The following is a 23,885-nucleotide window of genomic DNA, read 5'->3' as shown; positions in this document are numbered from 1 at the left end:
CCCTGGCTGTGTTATGATTCCAAAAGCTACCCTCACCGCCTGGCATCTCAGAAGCAGAAAAGCACAGCGTTTCCTAGGAAGGGACAGGGGGAGGGCTATTTACCAAAAACAGGCCAGCGTTTGTCAGACCTGCTGCCTGGAAAGGCTGTTCTGGAGGGAGAATTAAAAGCTAGGCGTCTGGGCTCCGCTCGGAAGAAGTGATTTATATGGTGAACTCTGGGCCGTGGGCCTCGCCTTCCAGTGGCTGGGCCCTTCCTAGTGGTGGTCCTCTGAATTCCTCTCTTTCTTTCTTTTTTAAATATATTTTTATGATTTTTTAAAATCCTCACATGAGGATATTTTTTCCATTGATTTTTAGAGAGCGTGGAAGAGAGAGGGAAAGACAGAGGGAAACACCGATGTGAGAGAAACACATCGATTAGTTGCCTCCTGCCCACGCCCGGACCAGGGAGGAGCCTGCCACGGAGGTACGTGCCCTTGACCAGAATCGAACCCGGGACCCTTTGGTCCACAGGCCCATGCTCTATCCACTGAGCCACACTGGCTAAGACATAAACATATTTTTTTATTGACTTCAGAGAGGAAGGGAGAGGGAGAGAGAAAAACATCAGTGATGAGAATCATGGACCGGCTGCCTCCTGCACGCCCCCCACTGGGGATGGAGCCCACAATCTGGGCCTGTGGCCTGGGCAGGAATCCAACTGTGACCTCCTGGTTCCTAGGTCAACACTCAGCCACGGAGCCTCGCCGGCCTCGCCCTCTGAATTTCTCTGGACAAAATGTCCTGAGAAAGAAAAGGAAGTTTCCATAAGGAAGAGACATGGGTCTCTCAGATCTGCCTAGATCTACCCGGATAGGCTGACCTGTCGGAGGTCAAGGAACTTGGGTGTGGGGAGAGGGCCAGACTAGGGCCAGCGGGGACCCCGACCTGCAGCACCCGACGCCCGACGCCCGGGGGTCTGTGTCCTCTGTCCTGGCGGTGCTTCTAGGTCCCAGGAAATCTCGAGCCCAGGCCACCTGTCCTGCAGCTCAGCCCTTCCCAGCCCTCAGCCCCAGAGCCTGGGGGAGTGGGGGGAGGCTCAGGGAGGCGGGGAGCCCACCCAGGAGGCCCTGACCCCCTGTCCGCGCTCCTGCCCGCCAAGGCCCCGCCCCACCGCCATCAGGGGACAACGCAGCCTGCACCAGGGTCAGGTCTGACCCGAGCCCGGTTGGAGGTTCATTCCGAGTTTGGGGAGGGGAGTGGGGAGGGCGGGCCCGCTGGCTCCGCCCCTGCCGTGCGGCCCGGATGCCCTTGGTCTGGGTCCCCGAAGCGCGCGCGGGTCCGCCCCCGCCCGGCCGCCCAAGCCGGGGGCGAGGGAGGGGGCACCGGGAGCGCTCGGACCCCGCCCCGGGGAGGGGTGGGTGGGTCGGTGGGACAGTCCCGGCGGGTGCGGGGCGCGGGGCGCGGGGGAGGCGCGGGGCGCCGAGTGCATGCTGATGGGCTGGGCGGCCGCGTCACTCCGCACCGGCGCCGTGACTGCGGGGCGGGCAGCAGCCGCACGCCAGCCCGAGCGCCCGCCGGCCCGCGCCTCCCGCGCCTCCCGCGTCTCCCCGGCCCTCGGGCCCGCCCCGCCGCCCCGCGATCCCGGCCCGCGCCCCGCTGCGGAGGATGCCGGCTGCGCCCCGCGCCCCTGGCCCTGGGCAGCCCCTGAGCGCGGGGACCCCGGCGGCGGCGGGGCGCGCGGAGCGGGCGCGGTGGTGCTGAAGGGACAGCTCCCGGCGCAGCCCCTCCTCCCGCCGCAGCCCCGCCCGCAGCCCCCGCCCCGCTCCGAACCCACCGCCCCCTCCCCCGCCCGCACCCCCCGAGCTCGGCCCCAAACCCACGGCCCCCTCCCCCGCCCGCACCCCCCCGAGCTCGGCCCCAAACCCACAGCCCCCTCCCCCGCCCGCAGCCCCCGCATGTGCCCCCGCCCCGGCCCCGCCCCCGCCTGAGCCCCCCTCCGACCCCCCCCTGCCCCGCAGCTCCGTGGCCCCGCGGCGAGCCGCCAGGAGGGGCTCATGGTCCCCGAAGCGCGGGGCTGGGCGGAGCCTGGGGCGGCCGGGCCCGGCAGGTGCCCCGCGGGGGAGGCAGCCCCCGGCTCGCAGCCGCGTCCATGGCGGCGGCCAGGAAGATCAAAACTTTGCTGACGGTGAACATCCTGGTGTTCGTGGGCATCGTCCTCTTCTCCGCGTACTGCCGCCTGCAGGGCCGCGCCGCGGGGCCGGCCCAGGTCCTGCGTGGCGCCGACCGCCGGGCGCGCAGCCGGCTGGGCAGGGCGGGCGCGCGGGGCGACCCGGGGGACCGCGAGGCCATCCTGCGGCGCCTGGACCACCTGGAGGAGGTGGTGTACCACCAGCTGAACGGTGAGCCCGGGGGCTGGGGGGAACTGTCCGGAGCTGGTCACTGCCCCGTGTCCCGGCCGCTGACCCCGCGCTGACCCCGGGGGCTGGGGGGGGGCTGTCCGGAGCTGGTCACTGCCCCGTGTCCCGGCCGCTGACCCCGCGCTGATCCCGGGGACTGGGGGGGGGCTGTCCGGAGCTGGTCACTGCCCCGTGTCCCGGCCGCTGACCCCGCGATGACCCCGGGGGCTGACGGCCCGCAGGGCCTGGGGTGGAACTTTTGGGATGGGGAGGCAGGAGCGGACAGGGGGCTCTTGGCTGGCTCCCGTCGCAGAGGCCTTGCCTGATGACCCCTGGCCACTCCTCTGCCCAGTGGACACTTGAGACCGCCCCTCCCCAAATACTCCGGGACTCAGCTCTCCCCCTGGTGGGACCGGGCACTGGAGAGAACTTCCGAAAAGGCTGTAGGACCTGCCCTGGCCGGTGTGGCTCAGTGGATGGGGCCTCGGCCTGCGGACCAAAGGGTCCCGGGTTCGATTCCGGTCAAGGGCACACACCTCAGTTGTAGGCTCCTCCCTGGCCTGGGTCCTGGTCTGGGCGCGTGCAGGAGGCAACCCATCGATGTGTTTCTCTCACATGGATGTTTCTCTCGGTCTCTCCCTCTCTCTCCCACTCTCTCTAAAAATCGATGGGACAATATCCTCGGGTGAGGATTTAAAAAAAGAGGTCGTAGGACCTGCTTGAGGGGCAGGCAGTGCCCAGGTGCAAGAGTGCGGGCATACTGTGCTTCTCTGGCTGCTGAGGGGTCAGGGGTCAGGGGTCGGGTACCGGAGGGTGACGCTGCCCTTCGGAGGTGGCTGGCCTGGCCCTCCTTTTTGTTTTAATATTTTTTATTAACTTCAAAGAGGAAGGGAGAGAGAGAGGGAGAGAAACATCCATGATGAGAGAGAATCCTGGATTGGCTGCCTCCTGCACGCCCCACACTGGGGATGGAGCCCACAACCCGGGCCTGTGCCCTGACTGGGATTCGAACCCTGACCTCCTGGTTCATAGGTCGACGCTCAACCCCTGAGTCACACGGCTGGTGCTCTTTTATGCAAATGGGGAAAGGGGCCTCGCTAACCACAGGGCTCACTCAGCTGCCCGTCCTGGGGGAAGCCTGGGGCTCGCTCGCCCCAGAAAGGGTTGGGGGTCAGGCGTGAGGCTGGGAGCCCGTGACAGGGGGACAGTAGTCAGGGGCCCGGCAGGTGTTCACTGAGCAGGTGGGCCCTGGACCCAGGGGACTGTCCGTGGGAAGCCCAGCTGCTGGCGGGAGCTCCTTGTTGCATCGGGAGCAGGTGTGGGTCACCCCGGAGGGTCAGCGTCGCTCTCAGGGGTCAGCGCCGTGGCCAGTGCTGGCGGGAGGAGTGCTTTCCTGCTTAGGAGGCGGCTCTGTGCGGGTTCTGGAGGGAGGAGGAGAGTTTGTGTTCATCTCTTTGGGGGTTTTCCCTCTGGTCTCTGTGCTGGCAGCCCAGCCACACTCAGGAAACAGCAGTACCAGGCTCGCCGGAAGGTGCCTGGGCCGGTCTGCAGGCGGCCCTGCCTGATGCGGGGTCCTGGGGGGGGTCCCTTCAGGGCGCTCTGCCCACCTCTGAGCAGCATCTCTAAAGCGGGAGCTCGGTGACACCTCGAGGCTCAGACTGTCTGCAGCCTCGCCCGCCCGGAGCCCGCCCAGCAGCCCTTCGCGACGGGGCACCCTCTCGCCACGCCCACCCACCTCCCCAGGACGCCCGGTCTTGCTCCCCAGGCGGTTCTGAAGGGCCCTGCGGCTCTCCTGGTCTCCCCTCCTCAGCCGAGGCCGCCTGCTCGGGAAGGAAGTTTGGTTCAGTGGCCCTGGCTGCACCAGCGGGCGGTGCCTCTCCGGGAGGCGTGTGCCCCACGGCAGCCCACAGCGTCTCGGAGGGTATCTGCCGGGTGTGAGGCTGTGTTTCCTGGGAGAGAGGAGGGTTATGTAAAGACGGTGCAGCTCTCCGGGTTGTGTAACACCAGGCCGGCCGGCCCTGCACCCGCCCTTCCCGCCGCGCCCTTCACGGGGAGAAGGAAGAGCCAGGCTCTCGGTGGCGGAAAACGCCGTCCCTTCCCTTGACCTTCCCCCTTCCCAGCTCTGACCTGCGAAGAGGATGTGTCTCCGTACAGAGGGTCACCCAGGCCCCCCGGCCTCTCCCCTCTCCCCTGGCGTCCCCCCCACCCTCTTTCTCTCCCCTCCTCCTGCCCCTCCTTTTCCTGTAAAACATCTTCTCTCCTCCCTCCTCCCTCCCTTCCTCCCCTAATCTCCTCCTCCTCCTCAATGTCCCTGTCTCCCCCCACCCCCGCTTTCCCCACCTGTCCCCCATCTCTGTCTGTGTCCCTCTGTCTCCATCTGTCTGTCTGTCTCTGCCTCTCCCTCTCTCTGTCCCTCTGTCTCTGTATCTCTCTGTGTCTGTCTCTCCCGCCCTCACTCTCTTTGGGGAGTCTGTCTTGCCCCCCGCCGGCCAGGTACTCAGCACAGTGTCTCACCCAGGAGCCACTCAGCGTTTGCTCCTGGAGATGACAGGGGAGCCCCAAGGCCACACACACCCCAGGGGGACCCTACAAGGGGGGCAGTGCAGGAGTGGGGCTGATGGTTGATCACAAGAAGCCACGTGAGAACAGGCTGAGCCCGTGGGAAGGATGCGGAAGGACAAGAGGACAGACAGCTGCTCCATTTTATTTTATTTATTTATGTTTAAATATATTTTTATTGACTTCAGAGAGGAAGGGAGAGGGAGAGAGAGAGAAACATCAATGAGGAGAGAGCATCATGGGTCGGCTGCCTCCTGCACGCCCCACACTGGGGATGGAGCCCACAACCTGGTCCTGTGCCCTGACCAGGAATCGAACCCTGACCTCCTGGTTCATAGGTCAACGCTCAACCCCTGAGCCACGCCGGCCGGGCTGCCGTTGGGATCTGAGCAGAGACCTGAGCCGAAGGCACAGAGTCCTCCCCCGTCAGACCTGGGTGGGCGTGGGGAGCCCGGCCTGACCTTCTGACCCTCTGGGGCAGGGTCCCTCGGAGCCAGGTGGCTGCCAACGCGGCAGGATGCCCGGACGCCCCCACACACCCACCCCCAGCAATAAGGAGTCCTGAACCTGGGGCAGGTGGGCCTCCGCGTTGGGAGGAGCGGTCCACACCCTCCCCGCCCCTCTCTTCCCTCACTGGTGCAGGCAGAGCCAGGAAGTCATCTGCCCGACATTTCCATCCCTCATCCCCCGGCCCATCCGTATTCATCTTCGTCGGATGCGAGGATTATGGAGGGGATTTATCAAACGCTCTATTAGTCTTGGTGAGAAAATATTTTACAGGTATCGCGGGCCCTGCGAGATATTCATGACTTCATTGTTTCCGTTGGCCGTCCCTCTCCCCGCCATCGACAATATGTTATCCATTTGGGCCCCGGGGGAACCTTAAAAGTCCTGTCGGTAATGAAATTAGCTGCTGTTTTCGAGAGAGAGTGGATCCAGCTGTGGCTGGGAGGGAGCGAGGTGATCTTCGAAGGCCCAGGCAGCGAGTCTCCTGTCTTTACTGGGTGGACCGGTTACTAATGCAGATTAACCATCAACCAGTTACTAATGCACATTAATCATCAACCGGCTACTAATGCACATTAACCATCAACCGGTTACTAATGGGGATTAACCATCACCCGGTTACTAATGCAGATTAACCATCAACCAGTTACTAATGCGGATTAATCATCAACCAGTTACTAATGCAGATTAACCATCAACCAGTTACTAATGCGGATTAATCATCAACCAGTTACTAATGCACATTAACCATCAACTGGTTACTAATGCAGATTAACCATCACCCGGTTACTAATGCGGATTAACCATCAACTGGTTACTAATTCGGATTAACCATCACCCGGTTACTAATGCAGATTAACCATCAACTGGTTACTAATTCAGATTAACCATCAACCGGTTACTAATGCAGATTAACCATCAACTGGTTACTAATGGGGATTGACCACCAACTGGTTACTAATGCGGATTAACCATCAACCGGTTACTAATGTGGATTAACCATCAACTGGTTACTAATTCAGATTAACCATCAACCAGTTACTAATGTGGATTAACCATCAACCAGTTAATAATGCGGATTAACCATCAACCGATTACTAATTCAGATTAACCATCAACTGGTTAATAATGCAGATTAATTATTAACCAGTTAATAAAGCAGATATTTTTCAATAGATGGGGTTACACATATATTGATATATATGTGATTTGATAAGTATGCTATTTTGTTGTATTGACAACAAGCTTCAAAACTTCCTATGTCAAATTTGCTGAAGGTGTTAACTCATAGATATTTTTACACTTAAAAATGTTGAATTTTGTGCCCAAAAAAAGAGCATTTGCGGGAAGTTTTAATTCATTACTTTATTTTGAAGAAAAGTGCTGCTGAAAGTGATTCTGTACTTCGGGAAGTTTATGGTGAACATGCTCCGTCTCAAGACCCTTGTGAACGCTCGTTTAAAAGCTTTAAAAGTGAGGATTTCGGTGGGAAAGACAAAGAACGTCCAGGGCAGCCGAAAAAGTTTGAAGACCGACAATGACAAGCATTATTGGATGAAGATATGTGTCCAACTCAAAACCAACTCGCAGAAAGATTAAACGTTGCTCAGCAAATGGGAAAGATGTTAAAGGAAGGAAAATGGGTGCCACACCAACTGGACGAAAGACAAATGGAAAACCGAAAAGTCATCAGTAAAATGCTGCTTCCATGGCACGAAAGAAAGTCTCTGGGCATCGAGTTGTGACTGGCGATGAGAAGTGGGTTTATTTTGAGAATCCCAAACGCACAAAATCACGGGTTGATCCAGGTCAACCATCCACATCGACTGCAAGGCCAAACCCCTTCAGAAAGAAGACACTGCTCTGTGTTTGGTGGGATCGGGAAGGTGTGGAGTATTAGGAGCTTCGAACACCAGGTGAAACCATTAATACTGATCATTACCGACAACAAATAATCAATTTGAGCCAGGCTTTGATCGTAAAACGACCAGAATGGGCCAGAAGACACAGCAAAGTAATTATGCTTCGTGATGACGCACTATCACACACTTCAAAACCAGTGAAAGATGCGTGAAAAGATCTTGCCCGGGAAGTATTAGCCCGCCCGCCGTATGCACCAGCCCTGCTCCTTCCGATGACCACCTGTTCCCATCGACGGCACACGTGCTTTCTGAGCGCATTTCAACACGTGCGAAGACGTGGGAAACTGGGCCTCTGAATGTCCTGCCTCAAAACAAGGAAAGTTCTATTGGGACGGTCTCCACCAATCACCTGAAAGATGGGGGATGTGTAGCCAGCTATGGACATGACTCTGAATAAAGCACTTCTGATGTTTCTCTTGAAATTATCGTGTTTTCTTTGATTAAAAAATCCAAATGTTTAACCGGTTAACAGCTAATCCGATATGGAGCCCACAACCTGGGCATGTGCCCTGACCGGGAATCAAACCGTGACCTCCTGGTTCATAGGTCGGTCTCAACCATGCCAGCCAGCCGAGTTTGCAGTATCTAGACCCCCCCCCCCTCTACCAGGGACCCAGTCATCAGCTCGGTTCCCATTTTTCCTCCTTTGGGCCTGGTCATTCCTGGCCAGGTGGCCCCTCCTGTGGGCTGCCAGAGGCCGTCACATCTCCCCAGGGGTGCCCGGACCCCGAATCCTGAGCCAGGCCGTGTCTCACAGCCGCCCGATGCCGCTAGCGGGCACGCCTCCCCCCTCCTCGCAGAAGAGCGTGTGACCGGCAGCCTCTGCAGCGGCTGTTTCCTCTCCGGGAAGATTGGCTTACGCGCCGGTGACAGATGGGACTCAGTGACTCAGAGAGAAGCCGGGAGCTTGGAAACCACACTCCTTCCAAGTTGAGAAATCACAGCCTCCCACACAGCCAGGCGGCCTGGGAGGAGAGGCCGGCCACTCGGGAGAGGACGCTTTGGGGTCGGGAGGGGGCAGAGGCTGCCCACAGGGCTCCCGGGAGCCGGGCGAGGCCGGGCAGGGCCAGCGAGTCCCCGGTTGGGGTCTCTGGCCGGGAGGGCAGCCTGGCCGTCCTTGTCACAGCGCCTCTCGTCCCTAACACCCAGCCCTTGCTCCTCTGAGTGGGAATTCAGGGTCCCTGACAAACCCTGGCTAACGGGGCCCCCTGTGTTGGGCTTTGTTTTTCTCATGGAACATGAAATCCAGATGCTGCCAGGCACCCTCCGGACCTCCCCCCTCCCCCTCCGGACCTCCCCCCTCCTCCGTCCCCCCAGTGCCCGGCTGGCGTGGCTCCCAGGAGGTCAGGGTTCGATTCCCAGTCGGGGCACAAGCCCAGGTTGCAGGCTCAGTCCCCAGTGGGGGGCGTGCAGGAGGCAGCCGGTCCGTGATTCTCTCTCATCATGGATGTTTCTACCTCTCCCTCTCCCTCTCCCTTCCTCTCTGAAATCCATACAAATACATATTTTTAAACAAGAAAGTCTAGAAGATCTGGTGTCTTTGGACCCGAGGCCACACGGGTGGGGCTCCTGAGCCACAGGCCCCCCCACTCCCTACAGCCCCCCCACTCCCCTGTATGTGCGGGTGAGTCTCGGTGGATCATGAACCCCCACCTCGCTTTTCTCAGGGCACAAGAGAAGGTGCCCGGGATGCGGACGCAGACCTCACCGCTGAGTCCAGGCTCCCGCCTGGCCTGCACCCACACCCTTCGTGCGGCGTCTCCGGCCCCGTGGCCCCGTGCCTCCCACTTAGCGCCTGTCATTAGCTCCCTCGGGTCACGGACTTCAGGCAATTCCTCCGCGAACGCGGAATCGCTGTGGGCGGCCGGAGGCCTCCGCAGAGGTGCCCGACCTCGTCCAATGACAACAACGATGATGAACTCGGACAAAGGGAGATCGCCTTCCGCCTGATTCATTAACAGAAGCTGCTTCGCTCTCCAGTCACTCCCTGCCTCTGACAGCAGCGCGTCCCCGCAGGCGTGCCCTCGGGCTCCGGGCGGGCTCTGGGCTCTGGCTCCCGGCGGGGGTGGGGGGGCGGTGGGGGGGTGCGGGCATCACGGGGTTCCTGCCCCTGAGGAAGCCTCCTGGGCGCTCGCTGAGGCTCACGTTCCTGAGAGCGGCCCCACCTGGGCATGAATGCGGGTCCTCCAGGGCCCCCAAACCGGGGCTGGCGATGGGGCGGCTGGGGACAGGGGACCCCCTTTTCCTGTCTGGGTGGGATGAGGTGCACAGGGTAGCCCATCCCTCACAAAGCCAGGTGTGTCCAGAGATGCTTCACTGGGGCGCAGCCTTCTTCCCACCACCCAGTGGTCACAGCAGTCGGTTCGTCGAAGTCCTTGCTGGTCTGGCCCGGCCGGCGTGGCTCCGTGGCTGAGCGTCGACGTATGAACCAGGAGGTCACGGTTCGATTCCTGGTCAGGGCACAGGCCCGGGTTGCAGGCTCGATCCAGGCCTGTCGCGTGCGGATTTGAGGGGGCAGCCCAGAAGGGACTCGAACCAGAGGAAGCAGTGTCCCCTGGAGGGGGCCGGCGGGCCAGGGGGCAGGGACACCGTGGCTGTGGGCAGCTTTCTGGGTTGTTTTTTTCTTTTTTTATGTATTTACTAGAGGCCCAGTGCACAAAGTCATGCATGAATGGGGTCTGTCAGGCCGCCCCACAGGGGCCCATAGGGCCAGGCTGGTGGAGCGGAGGGAGAGGCAGTGGGTGGTTGGCCAGCCAGCCCCAGCCCCAATCACAGTGTTGGTGGGAGCCGATCTGGCATGGGACCGCCGGGGACGGGGCGGGGGGGGGGGGGTGGGCGGGGGGAGGCGCAATCAGGACCCGGGTCAGGCTGGTTGGCTGCCGCAATGCGCGCCATAGCCACCGGTCGTTCTGGTCGTTCCTGTCATTGCACTGTTTGGTTGCTGGGCTTTTATATATAGATACTGATTTCAGAGAGGAAGGGAGAGGGAGAGAGAGAGACATCAGCGAGGAGAGAGAATCATGGATCGGCTGCCTCCTGCACGACCCTGTTGGGGATCGAGCCCTCAACCTGGGCAATTGCCCAGACCAGAATCAAACCCGGGACCCTTCAGTCTGCAGGCCGCCGCTCTCTCCAAACCGGTTAGGGCGCCCGGAACCTGCCTGACCCCTCTTTTCTGCTCCCCTCCAGGCCTCGCCAAGCCCATGGGTCTGGTGGAGGGCCCGGGGGGCCTGGGCCAGGGCGGAGCGGCGGCCACGCTGCGGGAAGACAGCCAGGAGGCGGCCGGCAACTACGAGGAGTTCGGCTACAACGCGCAGCTGAGCGACCGGATCTCCCTGGACAGGACCATCCCCGACTACAGGCCCAAAAAGTGAGCAGCGACCTCCCACGGGTCCTCCTCCCCTCCCCCTCCTCCCCTCCCCCTCCTCCCTTCCCCCTCCTCCCCTCTCCCTCCTCCCTTCTTCCTCCCCCCTCCTCCCCTCCCCCTCCTCCCTTCTTCCTCCCCCCTCCTCCCCTCCCCCTCCTCCCCTCCCCCTCCTCCCCTCCCCCTCCTCCCTTCCCCCTCCTCCCCTCTCCCTCCTCCCTTCTTCCTCCCCCCTCCTCCCCTCCCCCTCCTCCCTTCCCCCTCCTCCCCTCTCCCTCCTCCCTTCTTCCTCCCCCCTCCTCCCCTCCCCCTCCTCCCTTCCCCCTCCTCCCCTCTCCCTCCTCCCTTCTTCCCTCCCCATCCTCCCCTCCCCCTCCTCCCCTCCCCCTCCTCCCCTCTCCCTCCTCCCCCTCCTCCCTGCCGGCCATGGGCTCCGACGCAGCCTATCACACGGACCCTGTCCCTCCCCCTCGGGGACCTTCCCTCCTGCTTTCTGCGCTGGTGGCCGGGGGCAGCGCCCGATTCGCGGCCCAGAGACAGGACTGGCTGCTGGGTCCCTTTGAGGCGGACGTTTGTCGGTCTGAGAAAGCCAGGCTGGGCCACCGCAGGCACTCACGGCGCCGCCACGAACACGAAGCCACACGTGGCGCAGGCCGTGTTTTTGGTCCCGAGACGGCAGTTCTGGGCCCGTGTCCCCGCCCCAGGGCTACCCCGTGGCACGCCTCTCCCCTCAGCACCGTGTTCGTGCCCCTCTCTCTGGGGGTGGACAGCTTTCTAGTTCAGTGGCGGCTTCATGTGCCACGAAGCACATGGCATAGATCTAGGCCACTGAGCCTGGCCCAGGGGACCCTGAGAGGAGAACTGGCAAAAAACAGGATCGTAACTGGGCCCCGCCCTGCATCCCAGTGCTACGGTCCCCTCTGCCCCGCGTCCCGAGGTCTGCGTGCGTGTTAACGCGAAGCTGGGAGCAGCGCGGCGCCCAGCAGGTGCTGACCGAGTGGGCGGGGAGCGCGAGGCGTCCAGGTGCCCGTCCGGGCGCTGGCCTGGGGCCTGCTCCCCGCTCCCCGCCTCCCACCCGCAGGGCCTGCGAGGCGAGGGGTGGGTGTCTGTGATCATGAGCAGGGGGACTCCGTGTCCACACGGAAGCGAGCGTGTTGTGTGGCTTGTTCTGTGGGGAAAGGCACCTGCTCTCTCTCCTCGTCGGGAGGGACTGCGCAAAGCCACGCCCCCCACAGGCAGTTCGTCCGCACGGGGACACCCCGCCTTCCGCCAGCCCCCAAGCTGGCTGTCTGTCCGTCTGTCTGTGGCTGGGAAGGAGGTGTGTGCGGGGAGGGCAGGGGCCTCGGAAACAAGGTCTCCCAGGGATGGTCGCGAGGCCGGCAGCCTCCCACGGCTCTGTCCTCTGAACAGGCTGCAGGCCCATCCTGTTTTTAAAAATACATTTTTATTGATGTCAGAGAGGAAGGGAGAGGGAGAGAGAGAGAGAAACATCCATGATGAGAGAGGATCATGGGCCGGCTGCCTCCTGCACGCCCCCCACTGGGGATCGAGCCCACAACCCAGGCCTGTGCCCTGACCGGGAATTGAACCCTGACCTCCTGGTTCCTAGGTCGCTGCTCAACCACTGAGCCACGCTGGCCAGGAGCGGTGGCCCATCCTGCTGCAGGGTCAGAGGCTAACGGGAGGCCGAGGGGACAGACGGACGGGCGGACTCCGTCTCAGAAGGACAGTTCTGTGGGGCTCTCCATGCCCCCCAGGCTCCTGCCTCGGGCCTTGCAGTTGCCCTGCCAGCTGGAAGGCTGGTGTCAGTGTGGCCCCACTCACATCGGTGCCCCTGGGCGGGCGGGACAGTGTCACCCGCGGGCAGATGCCGCCACCAGGAAGGCCTCCAGGATGTCAGGGACAGAACCGTCTCGGGTGACGCTTCGGCGAACCCTCCCAGCTGTTCCCAGAAGCCTCGTCAAGGTCTCGACGTGACTGACGCAGCTTCCTGGCTGCGCGGAGCCCAGACCCGGGCCTGGGCAGGAGACGGACTTGCACCGTTCACCAGGCAGGGCTCACGCTCCCGGGGAGGCATGCCGCCCGCCATCCTCTCCCCGGAGCTTTATGTCCCCGGAGGCGCAGAGGGCGCCCCATCAATCTCCATCAGTGTCGGCCGTGTCCCCGAGGCCAGCCCGGCTCCGCCTGCCTCGCGACCGCCCGGGACCTCAGGAGTGGCTGCCGCCTCCCCCGTGCCCTCGCCTCTGCTCTGCGGGCCCATAAATCCTCAGACGCCCGGGTCGGAGGTCCCGCCTCTCTGGCTCCGGGTGGATGTGAGGTCTGAGCCGGCTCCCCTGTGGCCGGAGCCCAGCCGTCCTCCCCGGGTGGGCCCTGCGGCACCTGCCCTCCCCCCGCCGTGTGCGGACAGCCCCGTGGGCCCAGCGCTGGGCGGGGCCACGCGTCCCAAATCAGCCAGACGTGGGAAGGGCAGGTTCTGGTTACCACGATGCTAGCAGATGACGTCACAGTCAGTGCATTTAAACCACGTTGGGTTTTTAATTAATCCTCTCCGGAGGATATTTTTCCCAGTAATTTTTAAATATGTTTTTATTGATTTCAAGAGGAAGGGAGGGAGGGAGAGAGAGAGAGAGAGAGAGAGAGAGAGAGAGAGAGAGAGAGAGAAACATCCATGATGAGAGAGTCATGGATCAGCTGCCTCCTGCACGCCCCCCACTGGGGATGGAGCCCGCAACCCGGGCCTGTGCCCTGACCGGGAATCGAACCCTGACCTCCTGGTTCCTAGGTCGACGCTCACCACTGAGCCAGGCCGACCGGGCCGTTCTGTTCTTTGTTAGCCCTCACCCTCTGTCGTTGGCGGTGGGACGGGGCACGGCCGAGCTGGCCCTCGCCGGGGCAGCAGGCTCCTGCCTCCCTGCCTGTCGGTCCCCAGCCCGGCCCTGACACTGTCCCCGCCCGGGGCCCGGCAGGTGCAGGCAGGTGAGCTACACTGACGACCTGCCCCAGCTGTCGGTGGTGTTCATCTTCGTCAACGAGGCGCTGTCCGTCCTCCTGCGCTCGGTGCACAGCGTGGTCAACCACACGCCCTCCCCGCTGCTCAAGGAGGTCATCCTGGTGGATGACAACAGCGACAACGGTGAGCGGGCGGCCGCGGCCCTGGGGGGGGGGGCGTCCCGGGCGGAGTCTGGAGTCGGGGTGCAGACGGGGCAGCCGTCGCCACCGTCACCTCCAGAACGTCCCGTCGTCCCAACCCGAGGCCCCGTCCCCATGAGACACGCCCCCCCGGCCCCTGGGGACCACCACCCACGTCCTGTCTGTGCGTCTGACCTCCGGGTCCCTTACAGACGCGGGATCACACAGGCGCGTCCTTCTGTGTCCGGATCGCTTCACTGAGCACAGTGTCCACCCTCAGAGGTGTCGGAATGTCCTTCCTCGCCCGAGGATATTTTCCCATTGAGTTTTTTATGTTTTGTAGATATACCTTTATTGATTTCAGAGAGAGGAAGCGAGAGATTGAAACATCAGTGATGAGAGAGAACCATGGATCGGCTGCCTCCTGCACGTCCCCCACTGGGGATCGAGCCTGCAACCCAGGCATGTGCCCTTGGCTGGACTCGAACCCAGGACCCTTCAGTCCGCAGGCTGACGCTCTATCTACTGAGCCAAACCAGCTAGGGCTCCATTGGTTTTTTAGAGAGAGTGGAAGGGAGGGAGGGAGAGAGAGAGAAACATCGATGTGAGAGAGACACATGAATTGGGTGCCTCCTGCAGGCGTCCTCATCAGGGCTGGGAACTGAACCTGCAATCCAGCTACGTGCCCTTGACCAGGACTAAAACCCTCAACCCTTTGGTGTCTAGGCCCGAGCTCCAACCACTGATCCACACTGGCCGGGCCAGCTCCCTCCTTTTTTAAGGCTGAATAATATTCCATTGTCCGGAAGGACCACATTCACGGGTGTCATTTCCTCTCACGGCTGAATAGCTCACCCGTGTCCTCCCACCTTCACAACACCGGCCCCCGACCAGTCTCCTTCGTGTCTTATTCCGTCTCTCCCAGGGAAGCCCAGCTTCCTGGGTGGGTCTGTCTCGGGGGTGGGTTTCCAGCACCGCGACGCACGTCCAGCTCCGCAGGCCCCCCGCGCACGTGGATGGGACGTGGATGGGACGTGGATGGGGGCACTCGGCGCCCGACCTGTCCACGTGGACCTCGGGCCCCTCTGGGTGTCGGGTGTTGAGGCGCCTCTGTGTCCCCCCCGTCCCCCCACCCCGACCCCTACAGCGGAACTCAAGTTCAGCCTGGACCAGTACGTCCACAAGAGGTACCCGGGGCTGGTGAAGGTCGTCCGCAACAGCCGGCGCGAGGGCCTGATCCGGGCGCGGCTGCAGGGCTGGAAGGCAGCCACGGCCCCCGTCGTCGGCTTCTTCGACGCCCACGTGGAGTTCAGCGCCGGCTGGTAAGGGCGTTTCGGAGCCACGAGGCTGCCACCTCCAAATGCAACTTTAAAAAAATTATAAATATATTTTTATGGATTTCACAGAGAGAAAGGGAGAGGGGAAAAAGAGAGAGAAACATCCATGATGAGAATCATGGATCGGCTGCCTCCCGCATGCCCCCCTGCTGGGGATGGAGCCCACAACCCGGGCCTGTGCCCTGACCGGAATCGGACCCTGACCTCCTGGTTCATAGGTTGATGCTCAACCACAGAGCCATGTCCGCCGGGCCGGCCCATGTGGTCGGATAGCCTTGGTGTCCATCGGCCGTCGCTGTCGCTGCCCCTGGCAGGCGAGTGGGTGGCAGGGAGCCAGCGGGAGGCCCTGGGGTTGGTGCTGAGCAGGTGGGCGCCGCGCTGGCCATCCGACCCCGAGTGGCCGCGTGGCTCTGGGCTCCTGCTGGGGTGCGTGGCCCCACCTCGGCCCTTCCTGAGGCTCGTTCACCGCAGGGCCGAGCCCGCCCTGACGCGCATCCGGGAGGACCGCCGGCGCATCGTGCTGCCCGCCATCGACAACATCAAGTTCGACACCTTCGAGGTGCAGCAGTACGCCAGCGCTGCCCACGGCTACAACTGGGGGCTGTGGTGCATGTACATCATCCCACCCCAGGACTGGCTGGACCGCGGCGACGAGGCCGCGCCCATCCGGTGAGCTGCCGCCGGGGCCCCCCGGGGCCGGTGGAGCCAAGGCTCTAACCACTGAGCCCCGGCCGGGCTGGGACCTAGTTTCTTAACTCCCCTGCTCTGAGGGGCCAGGACGGAATGCCAGGGCTGGAATGAGCCCCTGGACTGGCCTGCCGGGCGGTCACCAGGCCCCGAGGGACGCAGAGACCAGCCGGCGGGGGGCCCTGCCTCAGTCCTGGCGGCTCAGGGAGGCCAGGAGCACAGGGGAGGGGGGTGAGGTGTGAGGTGTGAGGGCGTGGAGACAGCACGTCGGCCAGCAGGCGCTGCAGGGCGCTGGCCCGGCCCCGCCCCCTCACCCGCTGTCTGCCCCCACCAGGACCCCCGCCATGATCGGCTGCTCCTTCGTGGTGGACCGGGAGTATTTCGGGGACATCGGCCTCCTGGACCCAGGCATGGAGGTGTACGGCGGCGAAAACATCGAGCTGGGCATGAGGGTAAGTGACCGCCGAGGAGGACAACGTGCGGGGCTGGCCTGGGGGGCCGGGCGGGTGGGCCCGAGAGCTGCGTGTCCCCCAGTGGGACCCGGGGCCCCCACTGAGAGTCCACGTACGAGCTCAATGGCATTGGGACGAGGAGGGTGGTGTCTGCTGAGTATAATAAGAAAAGGTTGCACATTTAGGTTCATTTTAATCATTTGAGGCATTTATTCATATATATATATATTTCAGAGGGAGAGAGAGAGAGATATAAACATCAATGATGAGAGAGAATCATTGATCAGCTGCCTCCTGCTTGACCCACAACCTGGGCATGTGCCCTGACCGGGAATTGAACCGGGACCTCCTGGTTCATAGGTTGACGCTCAACCACTGAGCCACACCAGCCGGGCAAGCCATTCATTCTTGCTGCGTCACGCTCAGGGGTGGGCAGAGAGGACGGCTGGGAATTCTAGAAGCTTGTCCCTTTGGCCCTGGGCGTTTGACCGGTCCTCGAGCTGTTTGTGTGTTCGTCTTCTTCGGATGTGGAAGGTCGGGGTGCAGATGGGGATGTGGGCACCTGAGTCCCCCTGGGTGGGGGCATGGGGGCAGCTTGGTTCAGGGGCCGGTGGTGCTGGGCCCACAGGATGGCACCTCGCCCGAAACGGGGCACCTCCGCCGTCCCCTCTGACTCCACCCTTGACCCAGTGAGGGCACGAGGCCCACAGCGCCCTCCTGCTCTCTGTCAAAGGGGGTGTGACTCGGGGTGGCGGGAGGACCGTGGCCTGAAGTCCTCTGGGGCCGCCGTCCACCCACCGACCCTCAGGGGCTGTTCATGCTGCCGGTGTGGGGCCGCCGCCTCCCCGGGGCCTCTGGGGCCTGCAGTGCCTGGGAGTGACGCGGAGGTTGGGATGCTCCGTAAATACCCCTGGAGGAAGCCCCAGGGACCTGGGCCACGCGGGCTCCACGTGGAGCTGTGGGTGAGCTCTGCCTGGTGTGTGGTTCTTGTTTTGTGTGTTCTGTTTCTGGAGCTTTGTCTGTGGGGTTCTTTTTTCGTTGTTGTTTTGATTTTTGCCTGCGGCCTTTATTCACAGAAAAGACTATTTAAGGCAAGTTTTTAAAAATTTATATACAGTGTATTGAAGTGGCCCATTTCAAACCTATTTGCTGTAGGCGTTGAGGTTAAGCCTAGAGATCGCGTGACGATGGCTATAAATCTAATAGAATAACACTCACCTCCCCCTTTTCTTTGATTAATGTTCGATTACCGCGGCTGCACAGACTAAATGCCATTAAACAATCAGCTCCATTGCTGCCTGCCGTCAAATCCCCTTGAACCTTTTAAAATGATGCTTATAAATGTGTTTTCTTTTCTCTTTAAGCATTTTCATTGCCTGATATCATAGCAGGAATCCCCCCAAGTGCATAAAACAATCCCCGTGTGTCTGCTAAAGTAATCGTTTGCCGAATCTCAGATTCTTGGGAACATTTCAGGGCTGTTTGCAGCTGTATTTAAATCTCTGACATGACCCAGTTGTAAATCACAAATTTAGAACCAGCCCTCAAGTACACATGTTAGCAGTGGAGTCGGGAGGTGAGTCCCACAGATTCTCCCCGATGCTGACTTCCCTCTGTCCAGCTTCAGCCCAGACCCCACTTTCCAACATGGAGACCAAACCAGGGTCACAGCACCTGGTCTTTTGCAAGATGCCCCCTCTTCAGACCCTTGGAGATGTCTGGTGACTGAGGTGATGCAGGTGCAGGAGCAGGAGCAGGTGCAGGAGCAGGTGCAGGAGCAGGTGCAGGAGCAGGTGCAGGTGCAGGAGCAGGTGCAGGAGCAGGAGCAGGAACTGGTGCAGGAGCAGGTGCAGGAGCAGGAGCAGGTGCAGAAGCAGGTGCAGGAGCAGGTGCAGGAGCAGGTGCAGGTGCAGGAGCAGGTGCAGGAGCAGGAGCAGGAGCAGGAGCAGGTGCAGGAGCAGGAGCAGGTGCAGGTGCAGGAGCAGGTGCAGGAGCAGGAGCAGGTGCAGGTGCAGGTGCAGGAGCAGGTGCAGGAGCAGGAGCAGGTGCAGGTGCAGGTGCAGGAGCAGGTGCAGGAGCAGGAGCAGGTGCAGGTGCAGGAGCAGGTGCAGGAGCAGGAGCAGGTGCAGGTGCAGGTGCAGGAGCAGGTGCAGGAGCAGGAGCAGGTGCAGGTGCAGGTGCAGGAGCAGGTGCAGGTGCAGGAGCAGGTGCAGGAGCAGGTGCAGGAGCAGGTGCAGGTGCAGGTGCAGGTGCAGGTGCAGGTGCAGGAGCAGGAGCAGGTGCAGGTGCAGGAGTGGGTGCAGGTGTAGATATGGATTAGGTTGGGGAATGCTGACATTAGTGTGGGAGCCTGGCATTCACTCATATCCGAAAGGCCTCTCTGACCTTGAACTCCAGCCAAGGGGACTGGCCAGCCCTGTCCTGAGGGGCAGTGGGTGGAGACTGGCTGTGGACACCTGGGGCCAGGTGCTCCCAGGCAGCTTGGAGAGGGGATCCATGCATTTCCCCCACCCCAGAAGCACCCCCCTCCCGCCTCTCTGATGCCTCTGACGGCCAGGCCCCCTCCTCCACCCCGGCTGGTGTCGGGAAGGGTGCGCCAGGCCTCCCTTCGCTTCTGCGGCCTCTTCCGGGACCTGCTCCCGTGCACAGGGGCCTCCAAGCTGCCGCCGCCGCCTCTGACCCGTCGCTCACACGGGCGCCCGCACGGCCCTTCTGATCGATGCAACCTAATTAGAGGAGTAATTCTGTGGTCCTGGGGCCAGTGTCACTTCTCTGATTGTAGAAATGCCAACTGCTCGTCTCCTAATGAGGAGAGTCCTAGAGCCAATTAGGGGGAAATGAATCCATCCCGTCGGTCGGGTTAATAAAGGTCAAGACGAAACCAAGCGCTGAGCGTCCCGGTTAGGAGAGCCGGTGCGGCTGGGGAACGGGAAACCCTTTGTGTCTCTGTTCCAACACGTTCAGACTCCCTGCTCCCCCAGGGGTTGCAGGAAGCCCCCCCCCCCCGCCACCGAGGGCAATTGCTGCCCTTCCAACCGGCCCTTTGAGGGGCCATGTTAGCGAGAGAACATCTGGGGCTGGGGCTCCTCCCCCTCCCGCGTGGATTCAGAGGGGCCTGTCTCGCGAAAGCAAAGAACAGTGTTGATACCCACCGAGGGAGCAGAGAGGGGTGCCCACGCAGCCCCACGGTCCCCACCTAGGGGCCCCCTACTTGGGAAGAGGGGCCCTGCATTCAGACAGCAGAGGGGTGGGTGCATGGGTGCCTCGGGCGGGTCCTAGACCTTTCTCTGTGCACAGTAGGGGAGCGGGGTGGGCGGGAGTGGACTGATGTCCCCTTCTAGTCTGCTTCTACTCTCAATGGTCAGTCTGCCAGGTGAGGTGAGGGTGCATCCAGGGCCTCAGCCCAGGGGCAAGGCTGGCCCACAGGGCAAGCCCCTCACCCGCCCAGCCTCCTCTCTACCTGAGCAGGGGGATCGGGCCTCCCGAGGGGAGCAGTAGTGGCCACTCGAGGGAGGGCAGTGTCTGTCCACTTGAGTGTCTTGTGGGAAAGCCCGTGGTGTACACGCATCTCCCGAACACCCACGGAGACTTGCATTTGGAGCCTGTCCCCCCATGGAGGCTCCCTCTGTTGTTTGTATCCTGTCACCGGCAAGAGACGTGCAATTTGATAGCAAATGCCCAAGGGCAGCCTTGTCCAGGCTTCGGTGGACTGAACCCAAGGACGAGGCTTCTCTTTGGCCATCGTCCTGGGACAAGCACACAGGTGCCAGGCTTCCAGGTGCCCCCAGGGCAGGTGTGTCCTGTGGCCTGTGAGCAGCGGTGGAGCTGGGGAAGGGCTAAGGAAGGGCTCAGGGCGTGGCGGGGGCGTGGCTGGGAAGGGCTGTGGGGAGTGCTGGGAAAGACTGGGCGTGGCTGGGAAGGGCTGTGGGCGGGGCTGGCAGGCAGGGGGCGTGGTTGGGAAAGGCAGGGGCGGGGCATAAAGAGCAGTGGGCGAGGCTGGGAAGGGTTGTGGGCGGGGCTGTGAAGGACCATGGGCGGGGTTTGAGAAGGGCTGTGGGCGGGGCTTGAGAAGGGCTGGGGCGGGGCGTGAGAAAGGCCGTGGGCGGGGCTGTGAAGGGCCATGGGCGGGGCTTGAGAGGGGCTGTGGGCGGGGCTGTGAAGGGCCATGGGCGGGGCTTGAGAGGGGCCGTGGGCGGGGCTGTGAAGGGCCATGGGCGGGGCTTGAGAGGGGCTGTGGGCGGGGCTGTGAAGGGCTCGGCAGGGCTGGGAGAGTGGGCCTCCAGCGGGCTGTCCCGCAGGTGTGGCAGTGCGGAGGCAGCATGGAGGTGCTGCCCTGCTCCCGCGTGGCGCACATCGAGCGCACCAGGAAGCCCTACAACAACGACATCGACTACTACGCCAAGCGCAACGCCCTGCGGGCGGCCGAGGTGTGGATGGACGGCTTCAAGTCCCACGTGTACATGGCCTGGAACATCCCCATGACCGTAAGCCGGCGGCTGGGACACGGCGCTCCCATCGGGGACAGCTGCTCTGGGAGGGCCCCAGGCAGGAGGGCCCCCAGTTCCTGGAGCTCCGCCCTCACAGCGGGGGGCCTGGGTCAGGCCTGGGTCGCCCGTGAGGACCCTCACTCACCCCTTCCCGCCTCGCAGAACCCAGGGGTGGACTTTGGGGACGTATCCGAGCGGCTGGCCCTGCGCCAGAGGCTGAAATGCCGGAGCTTCAAGTGGTACCTGGAGAACGTGTACCCCGAGATGAGGACCTACAACAACACCCTCACGTACGGAGAGGTACCGCCTCCACCTGGTGGCCCTGGTCAGACAGGCTTCCCACCTGGGCCGTGTCCAAGCCCCACCGAACTTCCCACGTCCTGACACTCCAGTGCCCATTGGCCCTCTCCTCCACCCCTCCCCCCCGCCCCTGCGAATGTTCATAGACATCCCGGTGCGCCAGTGTCCGGGTGTCCACGCTTAGCTGGAAGGCACGTCTGTCTGTCTGTCTGTCTGTCTGTCTCCCCCAGTGAGGATCCTGCTAGTCTGTCCCCAGCGAGCCCGGCTGGTCACCCCCACTTCTCCTCCCCACCCCTCAGTTTCCTCCTCCACCCCCATCACCTGCCAGAGCAGACCCCTCCGCTGGTGGGACTCAGTGCCCCTGGGTGTGTCAGCCTCTTGCCTGCCCGCTGCCCCCATCAGGGGCCAGGGTGGGTGGAGCCCCTCAACCCTCCCCTCGGCCATGGGCTTCTCCTTTGGTTTCTGGTTGTAGGTGAGAAACAGCAAGGCCAGCGGCTACTGCTTGGACCAGGGAGCGGAGGACGATGACCGAGCGATCCTCTACCCCTGCCACGGGATGTCGTCCCAGGTAGGGGCGGGGCTGCCCCAACCACAGGAGGGAGGTGGAGCGGGGAGGTCAGGTGCCTGGGGTGCGTGTGGGGTCCCTAGCAAAGTTCCAGGGAAAGAGACTGAGGCCGTCCCACAGCCCCTCGCCTGCTTTTATAAATAAAGTTTTATGGGTGCACAGCCAGCCACGGAAGGAACAGGACAGGCTGGGAGCAGGGCTGTCCCTGGGCGGCCTCCCCTGTGGTGATGGGCTGGCCCCGGGAGGTGATGCCCACCCTGCTCCCTCCAGGGTCCTCCCAGCCCAGGGTCACCCTGCTTTCCCGCCCCGCCCCCCCCCGCCCCAGCTCGTGCGCTACAGCACGGAGGGCCTGCTGCAGCTGGGCCCCCTGGGCTCCACCGCCTTCCTGCCCGACTCCAAGTGCCTGGTGGACGACGGCAGGGCCCGCATGCCTGCGCTGAAGAAGTGCGAGGACGTGGCCCGCCCAGCACAGCGCCTGTGGGACTTCACCCAGGTCAGCGGGCGGGGAGACCCCGCTGACGGGGGCTGGTTGTGTGAGGGCAGAGGAATGTGGGGGCAGCGGGCCCCGAGTCCCAGGGGGCTGTGAGCACGAGGGGCTTGCATCCCTCACTCCTGGACGCTCTCCCGCCGGCCCCGGCGCCCGTGCTGACTCGGTTTCCCGGCCTCGCAGAGCGGCCCCATCGTGAGCCGGGACACGGGCCGCTGCCTGGAGGTGGAGATGTCCAAGGACGCCAACTTCGGGCTGCGGCTGGTGATGCAGCGGTGCTCGGGGCAGAAGTGGGCCATCCGGAACTGGGTCAAGCAGGGCCGGCACTGACCGGCCCGGCCTCCCGCCCCCCACGCAGGCCTGGAGGCCTGGGAGGAGCCTGGCCTTCCCGCCGACCCCGAGCGGAGCCCAGCGGACCCGGCTGTGCCCACGCCAGCTCGGGCTGGGACCTCACCTGGGCCGCCGGGGGTGGCGGGTCCTGTCCCCGGGAGAGCGAGGGGCCCCTGCGTGCTCCGGAGGCCCGGGGCCCAAGCGCAGCGCCGACAGCCGCTCGGGCTCCAAACCACGTGCCTTTTCCACGGTTTTCCTGTCCAGCCGCCCGGACGGCCACCCTCTGCATGCACCACCCTGCACACACCCCGCAGAACTGTCCGTGAACGCAGACGCGGCGGGCTGGCCTCGCTGCCGTGCCCACCCTCCTGTGCCCACCCCGCCGGGCCCGAGAGCGAGCAGAGCCGAGAGGGGAGACTGAGACCAGCTGCAGGGCCCCAGGCGGGACGGCCTCAACCCAATGGACAGCGAATTAGAGGACACAGGCCTGCGTCGCGTCCACCGGGTCGGAGCTGGCCAGCGTCCAGGGGCGGGTCCCTGTCCCGGCGTCTCCCGAACCCCCCTCGCCCCCCGCCCGGGCCAGGCGCCGACCCTTGTCACTCTAAGGCAGGGGTCAGCCAATGAGGACCCAGAGCCCCTCGCCTGTTTTTATAAATAAAGTTTTATCGGCACATGGCCACGGCCACCTGCTTATGTATTGTGCATGTAGCCGCTGTGGGGCTCCAGGGTGGAGGTGAGAAGCAGGGACACTCCCCGCCCCTTGCCCCCCGCACGTGCGGGACGGGAGCCCACGGCAGGCAGATGCCAAGCTTCCACAGAGCACGCACCCAGCTCCCCCGGCTAGAGGGCCTCCCAGGGCAGAGCTATGGGCACCAACGGTTTCCTGGTTTCGCCCATTCTTTTTTAGAATATATTTTTACTGATGTCAGAGAGGAAGGGAGAGGGAGATAGGAACATCAGTGATGAGAGGGAATCATAGATCAGCTGCCTCCTTCACGCCCCCCCACTGGGGATGGAGCCCAAAACCTGGGCCTGTGCCCTGACCGGGAATTGAACCCTGACCTCCTGGTTCATAGGTTGATGCTCAAGCCCTGAGCCACGCGGCTGGGCATCTCTCCATTCTCACAGCATCACCTGACAAGCAGGCTGGCAAGCTTCCAGGCCACAGGTTTCAGCTGGGAGTGTCCCCAGCCTACCAGGTGTCCCCTCGCTGCGTCCAGGTGGGCCCCAGGCTTCCAGAGAGGATGGGAACCTGGCTGCCCCCCAGGGAAGGCACCACGGTCATTACCCCAGTCGAGTCTCTTTCAGGGCGAGGAGAAGCCCCTCCTGGTACTGCCCAGGACCCCAGGTCCCAGGAGGGCATTTCCCCAGAGGTCAGAG

General features: G+C 62.8%; 1 protein-coding gene across 1 annotated transcript; it reads left to right on the top strand.

Annotated features, from left to right (window-relative positions):
* Positions 1-1,738: 1,738 nt before the first annotated feature.
* GALNT9 (polypeptide N-acetylgalactosaminyltransferase 9) lies at positions 1,739-23,198 on the top strand. The gene is made up of 11 exons (XM_081113678.1): positions 1,739-2,382; positions 10,557-10,737; positions 13,698-13,864; positions 15,008-15,182; positions 15,669-15,866; positions 16,219-16,336; positions 20,635-20,820; positions 20,986-21,123; positions 21,596-21,691; positions 22,014-22,181; positions 22,359-23,198. Exons 1-11 carry the CDS (start codon positions 2,133-2,135, stop codon positions 22,503-22,505), a joined length of 1,824 nt encoding a protein of 607 aa, XP_080969804.1. The 5' UTR covers positions 1,739-2,132; the 3' UTR covers positions 22,506-23,198.
* The last annotated feature ends 687 nt before the right edge of the window (positions 23,199-23,885 follow it).

The sequence above is a fragment of the Myotis nattereri genome (genome assembly GCF_964212035.1).
Source record: "Myotis nattereri genome assembly, chromosome: 19".
NCBI lineage: Eukaryota > Metazoa > Chordata > Mammalia > Chiroptera > Vespertilionidae > Myotis > Myotis nattereri.
This window is presented reverse-complemented; position numbering and strand designations above follow the sequence as displayed.